The 13834-nt window shown below is 40.8% G+C and overlaps 1 protein-coding gene across 4 annotated transcripts in view; it reads left to right on the top strand.

Annotated features, from left to right (window-relative positions):
- The window catches only part of DCAF1 (DDB1 and CUL4 associated factor 1), a 53943-nt gene extending 40159 nt beyond the window's left edge, over window positions 1-13784 (top strand). Inside the window, exons 23-25 of one of the 4 annotated variants that reach the window (XM_055709465.1) lie at window positions 8822-9077; window positions 11838-11893; window positions 12765-13784. In XM_055709465.1, coding sequence (XP_055565440.1) covers window positions 8822-9077; window positions 11838-11857 — 276 coding nt within the window. In that variant the 3' untranslated portion in view covers window positions 11858-11893; window positions 12765-13784. Of the gene's footprint in view, window positions 1-8821; window positions 9078-11837 lie in introns of those variants that run through there. The other 3 variants (XM_055709463.1, XM_055709464.1, XR_008732094.1) reach the window with 3 other exon arrangements.
- The last annotated feature ends 50 nt before the right edge of the window (window positions 13785-13834 follow it).

The raw sequence follows: 13834 nt of genomic DNA, 5'->3' as shown, positions 1-13834 counted from the left end.
TGATGTTGCATCTGCGAGGCTCAAATAGCATTCTCAGTTGTTGTCATGTTCAGAGAGATTTATGGCTTCAGCAGCAGATTGCTTCACCTAGCTGTCCCTGTCCTATAAAGTGTGTTCTACTTCTTTTGCCAGAACTGAAGAACTGTTAATTATCCTGCAGTGCTTCTGGGCTATCGAAATGGTGATGGTAGGTGTGTAATTTGTCTTTTTGCATTGGTTTAGAAAATTTTAGGTGATGTGAAATGAAAGCTTTGGAGATAAGCAATAAAGAGTCAAAAGACAATCACTATTCTAACATGTGGTTTATCCACGATGGAGAATGTTTTTCCTTAGCTTTCTATGTGGTCATTTGTGATCCCAGTTTCTGCTTTTGTTTTAGGACTCTCCCCCTATATGCCTGCAACAGCAATTCCACTGTATTTTCATTGCTGTTGGTTTGATTTAGGTTTGTTTTCGTGCAGATGCTTACTTGCTGAGGAAAAACCCCACAAACCTTAATCCATATTGGCACATGTATTTGAGAACCATCAGACCATAGTAGTGCTTTGTCACTACAAGCTGCCTAGAATGATTTATGTCATCAGGGACCCTTTGCTTTTCAGGAGCCGTTCCTGTAATATTTGAAGATACGGTTTCTTTCAAAATCTTGCTCAAGATGAAATGGTTTATGAGATAATAGCTGGAAACAAGTATTTTCAGGTGAATATCTCAATTGATAATAATATACATGTTTATTACACACCTTAATAGGAATCTTTGAACTTAGCTGCAGCCAGGGAGGCTTAGTAAAGAGTGGTTTCCATCAAAGACCTGTTTACATAATAGATAAATCTCTTGAACAGACATACTCCAAAACAGGTATTAAAAATTAAATAAATAAATTCCCAGTACCTGTACTTCTAACCACATTTTTAAGATAGCAGACAAATAACTGTGACTGCTTCAGCCTATTCTGCTGTTTCAGAATCTAGTTTTACTTGCTGTCAGTGCAAACAAAGGAAATTCTTGGAAAGGGAAAAGTAATTGGAGCTTTCAGGCTAGACTTAATATTATGGAAAAAACCAGTTGCAGCAGAGATAAAAGCATATTCTGGCTGTTCTGTGACAGAAAGCAAAGGTTGGCTTTCTCTCACCTAATATGTCTTTCTAAAATTCCCAGAGTAGTTGGGATCCAAGAAGATAAAAGCTGCCTCAGCTGTGATGAGAAACGTCAGTCGGAAGCTTGAGAAAATATAGGGAAAAATTCTAGTCCCTAGAGGGAGGTTCATTTACCTGCCAAATTTTGAAATTCCTTTTACTATTTTTTGTCATGCAATTAAAGGATTTGGCTTATTCTTGTGAGTGAGTGTGAGATCAGTGAGTGGAAGGAAGCAAATTCAGAAATTGCACCTAGTTCTGGACTCATTTCTGAGCCCTATAGCATAGAGAATATAATAGTCACGTTAAAACACTTTTATCCCTAGCATTAAGGAACATATCAACTGCAAAATGATGACTTGCACATACCTTAGAGAGGACAGGGACTCTGGAGTTAGACTGATTATCATCAGGTACACACAGTCACATTAAAATGGAAACATTTCATAGGCAAAACTAGAGTATTGGTCAGAAGAGTCCCAACTGAACATGCCAATCCAACAGAGGCCCAGTTGCTTGAACATTTATATTTTTCTGTGTCATGGATGCTTTTTCGTTCATCACAGGTAAGCAGTCATTGTTAGACAAGCTAAACCTACTTACATAGACTAAGAGAATAACTGCTTTTTTATTTCTTCACTCCATGTTTTGCCTCTGTGACATACTGTATGCTGTGTGCTGTTTCCTGTGTTAAATCTGCATATATCTACATCTGCACAGAAGCCTATGGTAAGATTTGTTGCTTGCTACATATAGTAACTTCTGTGCATTCCCAGGCTTCTACATTTTTAGCTCTGTGACCTTATTAATGGCTATGAAGAAGTGGATATTCTAACACTGAAGTAGCCAAGAAAGTAAAAGTAGGTGTAGCCCTGCAGTGTGAGATTGATACTTTGAATGAATTTAACGGTGTGATAGTAAGAAATGAGTTTGGACTTGCTATCTGAGGGGAAGGATGGAGACTAGGTAATCTAGGACATAAAATTCCTTGCATGCTTGACCCCCTAGAAGTACTGTTTGCTATGTTTCAGCTTTTTCCACTGCACATTGTTCAGGGAGTGTTAAGAAGTAGGGTGGGTGGAAGGAATTGGATAGAAACTCATAAATGACTGAAAACCAGACATTGTCACTTTGTCATTCCTGAGAATTGCATAGTGAAGGATCAGAAAGTACAAGGTGCTACACAGACGCTTTGGAAGCAAAGAGAACAATTGTCAGAATATAACAAGAGGATTGTCTGTGGAGAAAGATAAATTACTAAAACAAGGAGAGACATTCCCGTGGAGTGAAATATTCCTCAGTGAACTTGTATTTGAACAACAATCATATGTTCTTTTTTATTAAAGCGAAACCCCTTCCCATGTTGGAAATAGGTAGTAATTAAACTAATACTGGTAATTTGGAGGAGACCAGATTAATAAAGATGAGTTTGCTTTTCTCTAGGAGAAACTGTGGGTGGGTGGGGGTGTGTGAAAGAGAGGGAGAAGTGAACTAGTAGGTGGTTTCTTGCAATAGCAAATAAATTGACCAAAGCAATGATACTCTGGGAAACTTAAGTTTCTTCACAAAAAAACCAACATTGACTAGAGAAAATAAACAGTTTGTAGAAGCAGATGCTTACCAGCAGATGATTAGACTTGGCTACAAATAGCCAGAAGAGAATTACATATGAGCTGAAAGACTTGAAATCAAGTGGGAAAACTTCCCTGACATTTGATTAACTTTCTCAGGTAGAGAAAAGGCAGCCTCGTAGATGAAAATAAAGAGTATTAACTTATGGTATGATTCAAGCAGAGGTGCAATAGTGATTGTGTTTTCAGAGGAAGGGACTCTTGCTGGAAAGCATCTGCAGATGAGAGGTGTTGACATGTAAGAAAACTATAAAAAGTCTTAAGAGAGCTTATAAAGTAAGCTGACATATTTTTAGATACTGCAGATCTGCAGTGCTGTAAGCCATACTTCCTGGACATACACTGATTTAATGTTAAAATATAGTCCAGAAATATGTTAAATAAAGAAGAAAAATCCCAAAGTTCTGCCTAGTTAGCATGTATTTTGCATCAGACGAGGAAACAGCCTCAAAGTTACAGCATGGGAGGTTTAGATTGGATATTGGGAAAATTTTCTTCACGGAAAGGGTGGTCAAGTATCAGAACAGGCTGCCCAGGGAGGCGGTGGAATCACAATCCCTGGAGGTGTTTAAAAAAAATGTGTAGATGCGGTGCTGAGGGACATGGCTTCGTGGTGGACTTGGCAGTGGTTGGACTTGATGATCTCAAAGGTCTTTTCCAAACTAAATGATCGCGTGATTCTAAGTGAAAGGCTGGGTTTTCCCTGAGCCTTTGGATCTTTTTTGAGAGGTGAACACGAGTGAATTAATTAAGTATCAATAACCTGTACTACCCAAAAAGACAAATTTTCTGAATTCTGTATGTGCAAAATGAATGGGTAAAGGGGAACAGGAAGAGAGTCTGTTGTGTGATGAAAGTCTGAGGTGCATGCAAACATACATCAAAGAACAACATGGAAGAAAATGTGTAACGCTTGAATGAGCAAAGGGTACTCACCAAGTTCCGAACAGGCTGTAAATACGGGCACATGAAGAATTAGGTCAAGCATTTTTTTGTTACAGTGCTGCCACCCCTACATGTGCCATTTCTTTAGGGGATGTTTATTTTTTTCCTTTGTAGTTACAAATGATAAATTGATTGAACTAAATCTACATGGCTTTCTGAATCTTTACATAACTCCACTATTAGTGTGTGATCTTAAGGTACCAGTAACATGCTTTGAGATACTCTTGAGATAATCCTTTGCTATGTGATCAACTTTTCTGATTCTGTTAATGTCCAGCTTTTCTTGTACTACTTCTACATCTCTGTAAATCTGCCTGTATGCAGGCATGTTAAAAAGCTGATGTGAATCACTTTTGCCCTCTTCATCATTCTCGAGGTAGTTCCAGGGTCATAGACTGTGTGTTGAAGCTATTTATGTGTTACTGTGCAAGTGAATTAGTGAATTTTGGTGAGTTAGTGAGTGTTGAGAGATTTCTCTTAAGATGCACACTTAAATTGTCCCGTTCTGCAGTCTTACTCTAGAAGAATTGATAGTTCCTGCATCCTTTATACTTGTCTAAAATATAGAAATGATGGTACTGTACATTACTGCCTCACATTAGTTAAAACGAATTTTGATTTAAATGGGTACAAACCCTTTGTATTGATGGTCTTTGTCAGCCTAAACTAGTCTTTATTACTTGAGCCAAATTAACTCTTTGAGTCAAACAATTTCTGTGTTCAGCTGGGGCCTGTCCCTGTGCGGGCACCCTGCTTACATCTGTGGATAGCATTCTGCACTAAGGTTGCAGCCCCCTTTTTGGCTATCCCCTTGTAACTGGGGTTTCGTTCTTGTGTTCACTTTAAATTGTCAGCATTGTCTTTGTTCGTTACCTTACTTTTGCAGCCTTTTTGCATTAACTGTGGTGCAATCAGCACTGTATTTGTGCAGAGAAGTGGGGCCAGGAAGCCATTTTGTGTATGAAACAAGGTGGGTGTTTCCTAAATTAAAATTCCTTTATTGTGATACTCTTATGGTACAGTGTTTTTGAAGAGCAGAAAGAGGCAGCCATCCAGGTATGTTGATACTATCATGCTGTCTGCATTTCAGCTGTTACGTAGTGACATCTGTGTATGCTGGAGTTGAAGAGCAGTGATGCTGGTGAGGCATTGTGAAGATAACACAAACCCACTAGTATTTGTATCCACTATGATATGTAATAAAATTAATACATATCTATATAATTACAATTTTGAGTCTCATTAGGGGTCAATGGGTACTCTACTTTAAACTGTTCTACTCTTGGCATCTGTCAAGGTAAAGCTCCCTTAAGTTAATCCTAAATTTAGGTATCTGCAAGCAATGAATATACCTGACTCAGTGTAAATAAAACGGGTAGCAGTGTGGCATCCTTAATTCAAAAGCTGGGCTCCCTTATGTCCCTCTGAGTGTTGCCTACTCTATTTAAAAGGGAACAGTAGATTTTTTTAATTTTTTTTTCTCCATCATAGCCTCAGGTTGGGATTGTTTGTGGTCTTACATGAACTATCTAAGAAGCCAGGGTTTTGGTCTGTCTGTATTGTAATGATAGTGCACCTGGCTGTAGAGTAGGCACACAGAAATACCAGGCAGTGAGTCAGCGTGCTGGTAGTGATGTAAAATCTTTTACGGATGGAAGGTTATGAGATGGTCAGTTTGTGGTTCTGTAACACTACCCTCGTGCCTTCTGCAAAGATAACTGGCAGCTGTGAAGTGGCTTCTGTTGGACAGTGAAGAGAATAGCTTCTAAGGAAGCAGAGGAGGAATGTGAGGACTGCATGAACCGTTTTGAGTTCTGATCTAAGCTTTTAGAGATCAACCCAAACAGAAGAATATCTTCAGGCATCTAAAGGAGTTAGTGATGGCTAAAACAATTCCTTGATGCTGTTTAAGTCATGTGGAACGTGCTGGTCCATGGGTTCTGTGGATCATTTTACTCCAATGAGGAAGATAAGCACAGGTGCATGCTTGCACAGATGCGTGCTGCTTTTGCATAGATATGCATGCTGATTCTTTCTTCTAGCAGCATCTGTGTCATTGCCCAAAGCTTTTGGAAACTACTGATGAGCAGGTAGGAGCTTGCTTTTGCAGGTTTTTCCCTCACAAACCTAGACATGGTTTTGGAGTAACTGTTCTGCCTGTCTTCCCTTGTGACATTGCACAAGGATTTTTTTCACTCTTATTTAATATGCTTGTATGAGTTATTGGGGAAGGCATGCCATTTTTTATCTGTAAATGGATCCTTATGTGAGACGGTTATGGTATCTGATAAGGATGCATCCTAGAATCCTTTAACAGACTGGATATTACTTCCATATGATGGTGTTAGACTCCACGTGGTATTTTCTCCCACCTTTCTCAGCTGTATGTCCCACAGGTTGGTTTTGGGTGCAGAAGCTCCATGTGCTTGCTTGAAAGAGATCTCACCACATATGTGCAAGCCTTGTGTTTCCAGGCTGGCGTATTGCAGTGTGCCTGCAGTGTTTGTATTTGGAGATGGTTCAGTAGCTAATCAAGAATTAATTTGCCTGTTACTTAGCAGAAGCATCACAGTTTCCAGGATCCTGGTTTTGTTCTTTAAAATATAAGGTACAGGCTTCTCACTAATTAAGAGCAGTCCTCTTCAACTGTGCTCTGTGTCCATCGTTCAGCTTGGTAACGAAGTGCGCTGCACCTTGTCACGCTCTCTTGCCACATGCACACCTGACTTCTTGTAGCGTGGTTTTCACACTGTTTTCTGGTTTACCAAGGACAGGTATAATTCAGATTTCATCTTACTGTTCTTAGGTGTTTTTTAAATGAACATGGCCCGATTCTAATCGCCTATTTCAGATTAAGTAATTTAAGCTGGAAAGGTGGAAACACTTCAATTCTCTGGTCTTCTGTTGCAATTTGTATTTTCACAGAGGACACTTTCCTCACTGGTTGGTATAATCCTTCAAAGTTAATGTTAATTTTCAGATAAATATACACCCTTTCTGTGTAACTTGGTTTTTATTCTTGTCAGCCAGGAGAATTTTTTAACTTTATACAACTATATTTCATTTCATCCTATATTTGAAGGATGATATATGCCTTGCCTTAAGCTTGAATGAAAATGTAGATAAAACAGCGTTTCAGTTTCCAGTAAATACGTTAAACATGAAACATAATAAAATTCAGTAGTTTTGACATTTTCTTTTAAGTCATTGTGGGCCAACTATTTAGGAAAAAATGCTTTCAGAAATTCCACAGATTTGAAAATGGAAGGTATCTATCTCATTTCAGAATCCTTTAGGCTTCTACTACATGAACTCTAATTGAATCTTGTAGACAATACACTTTTTTCCTAGTGTCTATGGTTGTGTGTCTGTCTCTGGGCACTGAAAAACTTGGCTTAATTTTTTTGAGCTTTTTAAATGAATTGATCTCCTCCTTTCCAGCTTCAGAGTTTTTTAGAGACTAAAAAAGGGTAATAAACTCTCCTGCCTTTTCAGTTTTTAATATTTTTTTCCACTCTGAATAGAATAATAAAGTTTAAGACATTGGTATCTCTGCAGATACTGCATAGAACAAAAGTAGAAGTTATTATAGCAAAAGCTTTTATATTCAAGCTATTTTATGGAAAATTATACTCAATATATGGCACTGCAGATCAAAACTGTGAACTGCAAGTAAGGTATTTCCTCTTCCAGTGTGTATGCAATTCCAAAAACAATATTTACTTGAGGACGCATTGACTACAGTAACATTTGTGATTGCCTACTATAAACGTAGGCTTTAATACAGGTTGTTTTAGTTTTATATTTACTGTAAGCTCTTTCAGAAAGAAAACTGTATGTAGCAAGCCAATGTTTTTATACTGTAATCTCTATTTAAATAACACAGCGCTTCTGGTCCGTAGAGACTTGGCTGCCTTTTGCCAGTGAAGAAACAATAAAATTTGCCCAGGCTTTTTGGCATTCCTTGTTTCTTTTGCCTGGGACAGATGTTGGATTTGCAGGGGTGTGGTGGATTCTTTTTTTTGTATAGTACTGACTGAAGAAAAAGTAGGCTGGGGAGATGACAGGAAGGTGGTTTTCCTCTGCCCTTTTAGATCTGAAAATGCAGCAGTGTGAAGAGCACAGTGTGAGTGTGGTGAGCTTGAGGACCAAACTAGTCCTTGAAGTGGGTTATGTTAGATACCTATCTTTAGAGCTTCGTAATTTTGCAAAATGTGTTCTGCTCTCGAAACAAAGGGGCAATTAAGACTGGATGACTGGAGAGCTGCCTTCCTGCCACAAGAGAGTGTTCTGTTATAGAAAAAGGGTGTGACCAAGAGGTGCGGGTATATTGAACCCTTTCTTTGAGCCTTGGAGACTTCCTGGAGCTTGGCTTGTCATGGCACTTTTGGCCTCTCATTTGTCTGGAAAAAAGATAGACTGTAACAACTTCTTCCCACTCAGTTTTATCCACTAGGCACAGATTTCTGGATTTGATCTGTACAATGAGGAATTCAGTTGCTTTATTGAATGCAGATTCTTACAGTTTGAATGAGAAGGATCTTGATCTGCAGGTAAATGCCAAAGATGAGGCTTCTGAGCTGCTTTAAGTAGTTCTATCATCTGAAGCTGAGTGATTCAGGGAGTAGTTTAGGCTTACGGTAACCTTCCCTACATTTTACATCTAATCTAAATAAGGAATGGCTGAGAGATTGAACATGCATGCTGTTTGATGCAAAGTAGAGGTTTTGGTCCAGTTGAAGCTAAAGCAGTTTGTACAAAACTAGCAACAGAGCCGTGGGTTAATGGGTCTTATTGCATGTCCTTCTCAAGAGTGCACTGTGGCGACACGTGTTGATGGCCAGTATTGGAGGAGCTTGAGGCATTGGTGCCTGTGTTGCACCAGCATTTTGCAGATCAGACTTTGCAGGCCTGCAAATAACATAGCATGTGTCACGTCCTCTAGTTGTGGAGGCAAAGTGTTTATAATATGTGATGTCTGGATATGGGGAGAAGTGAAAACCATAGGTATGTTCTTTGTATCTTCATATGTATATGGCATATCTTCAGTTACTCCATTTTACATTTTTTTTTAATGTCTGCAACGGACTATTTTTGCTGTCTTTATAGGAGGAAGAAGAGCAAGAGGAAGAAGATGATGATGAAGATGATGATGATACAGATGACCTCGATGAACTAGATACAGACCAGCTGCTGGAGGCTGAGCTGGAGGAGGATGAGAACAATGAGAATGCTGGTGAGGATGGAGAAAATGATTTTTCTCCCTCCGATGATGAGGAGCTTGCCAACCTCCTGGAAGAGGGAGATGAGGGTGAAGATGAAGATTCTGATGCTGATGAGGAAGTTGAGCTGATTCTTGGAGATAGTAAGTGTGTGCCCAGCTTGGTGACCACAGGTGACCTTGTGCTTGTTGCATATTTGTCAGGACACTAAGTCATCATGCATGTTCACCTGTGGAGTCTCAGAATAATCTGTTGGTAAAAACAGCTCTGGAAAGGAAGGTATCTCCTTTCTTCAGGTGCTCCCAGGTATGTGTGTGAGGACTTGGCAGGCCAAGAAGCTCCACATGAAGAAGCTTTGTCTGATTGCTTGCTGGTCCTGCCTTTCAATGGGACACTGGTTGAACTGTTACCTCACCCATCTTCTCTGCCTTATTTGTAGTTTTAAGGATGGAGAAGCATTTTTGGTCCTTGGTGCTATTCTTTTTCTTTTCTAATTGCTTAAAGTGCAAAAACAATATAGCATTTCCAACTTCACTCCTTTTTTTAGACTGTTCTGAAGCTAACTTAACTTTTGGGATAAAATTTAAATTGTTTTCTGGCATTCCATAGAGTGATTTGAAAGATTAATGTTGTGTGTGTGTGTGCGCGCATGCGTGCGTTTGTGTGTATATAAGAAAGAAAGGTCTGAACTTTTTACGTAGCAATTTGGAAAAAGGTTTCACAAGAAAGAGAAAGTACGTAAGGATAGTGTCAGGCTTGGGATTTGCTGCACCGGATTCTGTTTCCTTTTTTTGCAGCACGATTATTGTGCTTATTGTATGTGCAGCCAAGCCAACTTAGTTCTTTTTAATTTCCAAGCTGTAAAGTAGGTGTAACGTAGTTACTTTAAGTGAAAAGGTTGGTAAGGATGTGTAATTACAGTGTGCAAGGTGTTTGAATTCCTGCAGTGATAGGAGATTAATGTGAGAGCTGAGGTGGGAATCAATCTTCTCTGCCAATGCACTGGAGGATTAAGCATGCCAAGCCTCTGTTTTGGCGCTAATGTGGCTGGCAGGCTCATTTGTGTGTTTTCTATTAGAACGTAGCTCAGTCATTTTTAAGGATGTGGCCGCATCAGGATGCCAGAGTTATTGTGTGGAGTCAGTCTTCTGTTCTTTTGAAGGTAGTAGGTGTGCAATGCAGGGGCATATAGGACATTGACATTGCTCAAATTCATTAATAGCATATGGCAGTTCAATGTTTTTGGGATGGCAGGTAACTTTAGGTCTGTCCCAGTAGCTGGCAGAACCTTCTTGAACACTACTCCACTTCTGTTTCCTCAGCGCAGGGCCAGAAGCTAGTAAGAGAGAACCCAGAGTACTGTAACTTGAATTGTCAAAGGGCCAGAATTTGGGCCATTTCAGTAACTTTTCCTTTAACAAAACCAGGTGCTACTTGACACTTAGTTATTTCAAGTGTGCTCTGCAGAGCACTATGCATTATGGAGTGGCCACATCTGTATGCCATTTACAGATAGAACCACTTGATCAGAACTTGGATCTGGTATGGCTGTGGAGCTGCAGCTAGCCCATCCTGTGGCTGTTAGGTGGCTCAGCAGCATCTTTGGGAACTTCAGGCAGGCAGTGCAGCTCTGCTAGGCCAATGCATGTGCGGTCATTGCACAGGGTTTGATGAGCGGGGCTCTGTGGCTTCTTCTCTGTGACTGCAACTTCATCTGGCTTGCTTTTGTTTCTCACCCAGCAAGAACAATTAAAATTTCCCTCTCCTTTGCTCATACTCTGCTCCAGAATTAAAAGTTGTAAGGGCACTGGCACTGTTGCAAAGTACAGGTCTGAGGCATAGTGTTGTATTTAGAATGCTTCCTATTGCAGACCCTCACCGTAGTTTGGATGAACCCCCATAATGTGAAGTAGGTGTGCTTCAAAACAGAGTAACTCCGAGAACAGCTGAGACAGGGTTGCCAGTGGCTTTGGTTCCTGGTGCTTTGGAAGAGGTTTTGGTTCCTTTTCAGGAATAATCCATGGAGAACCTTTTAAGTGGAAATCTGTGTTCATCCTCCTTTGTCACCACCTTGGGGAGGATAGATCTGTTTGTCTTGCCCAAAGCAGCTTATGCATTTCAAGAGCTTGTTCCCATGCCAGTGGGCTGTCCTTTTTGAAATGCACGTGTGACATAAGGTGGAAGAAATATATGGAAATCTGACCAGAAGCATGGTAGGCTCTTGTTTCCTCTTCTGTAATCGAAAATGGCAGCTTCCAGGCAGGTCCATAAGCTTCTGCCAAGCAGTTAACTTCAGTCAGGTTTGCTTGTAGGCATGGAGCTCAAAGCTGGAAGGTTGTGTGGTGGACTAGAGAATAAAGAGTTAAAGAGAACCCTTTTCAAAGCTTTCCTCTAATGTTCTAAAAAACCCCAACCACTAAAAACCTGCCACAAAACAAAACCCAACAACTTTCTCAGCTCCTCTTCTTCTCCAGAGTTTCTGGATTGTTACCTCACTTGTGCTTTTTTTCCTCTAGTGCTTAAGCATAGCTGCTGCAGCACTGGTTGATGTTTTCCAACTCCCCTTACATGGCTGTAGCTGTTCTGGGAGCACTGATGGCCCTTCAGCTCAGGCTCGGTACGATGGATGGTGAAACTAGAGTGTTCCTTGCTGATCGCAGTGGATGGGCAGCTGGCTGACCTTCAAGGAGGAGGGTTGGGGTAAAGGGTTTGTGCCCTCTGCTTGCTTGCCTGTGATTTTTTTGTTTTTCCCTAAGGAAAGCATCTGAGAAGGGGTGAACCTTCCAGAAGGCCTTGCTTACTTTGACAGGATTTTAGAGATCCATTGTAACTGAAATGGCTAAAGATGAAGTCTTGGTGTCTTTTGTTTTTGTTTTTTGTTTTTAAACTTTTTTAACACCTAGTTAACTGCAGCATCCAATGAATTCACAAAAGAAAAAGAGCCAACGTCACCTGTAAGGTAAGGCAGGAGACCTCTTGCTGCCAGAGCTGCTACCACTTCCCTCTTGCACAACTGAGGGAGGAAGAGATCTTATGTTTTAAGATAAAAAGCAGGGTGTGTGTGTGTGCACGCGCATGCGTGTGACTGCTTCTGGCAAATTGTTTCGTGTCTTCATTCTATACCCAAGTGAAGAAAACCAGGAAAAGTACAATTTTCAGGTCACCTTTAATGAGTGCCACATAGTTAAATTCATTACAGAAACCTTCAGGTTGCTAGAGGAAGGTTCTAGCTGTGAGTGTATGGATTGCTTTCCCCTCAGTGGGGAGGTCTCCTGGAGTGCCAGGCCAGTAAGGACCCAGTACTGAGAAAGTGGCTCTCACTCATTGCATAATGAATTAGCCCCGTGCACATTATACAGAGGCCGTATTTCACCACATCAGGTTGGTGTAACCATCAAGCTTGCTTTCGGGTAACAGCTGTGAGGAGTGGCTGCCAGATCTGTCCAGCCCCCGGTGTGACGAGCTCTTGCACTTAGATGTGCACAGAAGTTGTGCAGGCAGCTCAGGTGCAGCTAACTTACTGCTGGTGTCTTCCCCATCTTGTCGTGAGAAAAAAACCTGCCAGCTAATAGAAGCTGCCCTTGCTAGGGCTGCTCTCCTCTTGACATTCTGTTTCAACCAGGGTAAGAAAGCTCTGGTGCAGGTTTGCTAACTGCTTTTGATTGATTTGAGATGCACTAATGGTGCAGGCTGCCTCTGCTGCTGCTGGGAAGCCCTGGTCTCAGGCAGCTGGTAGCCATCTTCTGTAACTGTGAGTGCATTGCCTGCTTGGCAGCTCTGACAGCTGGGTTCTTCCACAAACCAAACATAACCTTGTGTCTCCTTTGCAGCTGACAGCTCAGATAACTCAGACCTGGAGGATGACATAATCCTGTCTCTGAATGAGTGAGTAGTGACTGCCAGGCGGGGTGTTGGCAGGAGGAGATGCTCCCTTCCCAGCAGAAGACCGGAGACCAAATTGGAAACCGATTTTGAGCACCCCAACCCTTTTTCTCCTGGGAAAGCCTGAGGAACTCCAGCCCATCCGCTGTGTTGGTTTGAGTCAGTTTGAGGCTCGGGGTTAAGTCTGAGGCTCTACAGTAAGGAGACCTGGGGTTAGGCCTCTTTTCTCTCTGCCTTTTTTTTTCTATTTTATTTTAGGCTGAGATGACTCTCCTCTTCAAGGAAACTTCTGAAAATATTTCACAATATATTTTCTTTGTATAAAGTTCTTTCCTAAAGAACAGAAATAGTTTTATATAAAACAGAAAAAAAAAAAAAAAAAGGGGCAGGTGTTCTAGTAAAGAGGGGATGAACTTTGTATTCCTGTAGTACCTTGTTACCATGGGGTAGGTTTGGGGGAGAAAAATGGTTTAAAATTAAAAGAAGAGGCATTTTTATGCAACTACTAAATGAAATAAGAGGAACATGGTTTCTAATATTGTTGAGGAGTGAGAATATTTTTATTTTAAATATGATTTTATTTTTAAAAAGAAAGCAACAGGTGTTAACACCTGCTAGTGCGCCAGTATGTTTCAGACGCTTCTGTCCTCCAGGGAGGAGCCCGGGGGGTGTTGGTAACTGAGCGTACGGGCTGTTTAAAGTGGAGATTCTCACTGTGATACCAGCTGTAGTGGGAGGCTGAAATCTTGGTTTGGCCTAGTCAAAGAGCCTGGTATTCTTGAAGACAGTGGGGATCTGGGATTGAAGTTTGAGCCCTCTTTCTCCCCTCTGCCCTTTTGTGGTTCACATTTTTAAATTTTTGTTCCCCCCTCCCTCTTGCCCTCTGTGTGGAAACTGCAAATTGAAGGCCTTTTTCTTTAATGTAAAGTGTATTTATTAAAAAATGAAATACAAATCCTGTCTCTGTTTATGGCTGTGAGTTGTAGCCATGCATTCCTCTGGCACCCATGCAAAAGCG

Source organism: Falco cherrug, chromosome 4, assembly GCF_023634085.1.
Source record: "Falco cherrug isolate bFalChe1 chromosome 4, bFalChe1.pri, whole genome shotgun sequence".
NCBI lineage: Eukaryota > Metazoa > Chordata > Aves > Falconiformes > Falconidae > Falco > Falco cherrug.
The sequence above is the reverse complement of the archived record's forward strand: the minus strand, read 5'-3'. Positions and strand labels throughout refer to the sequence as shown.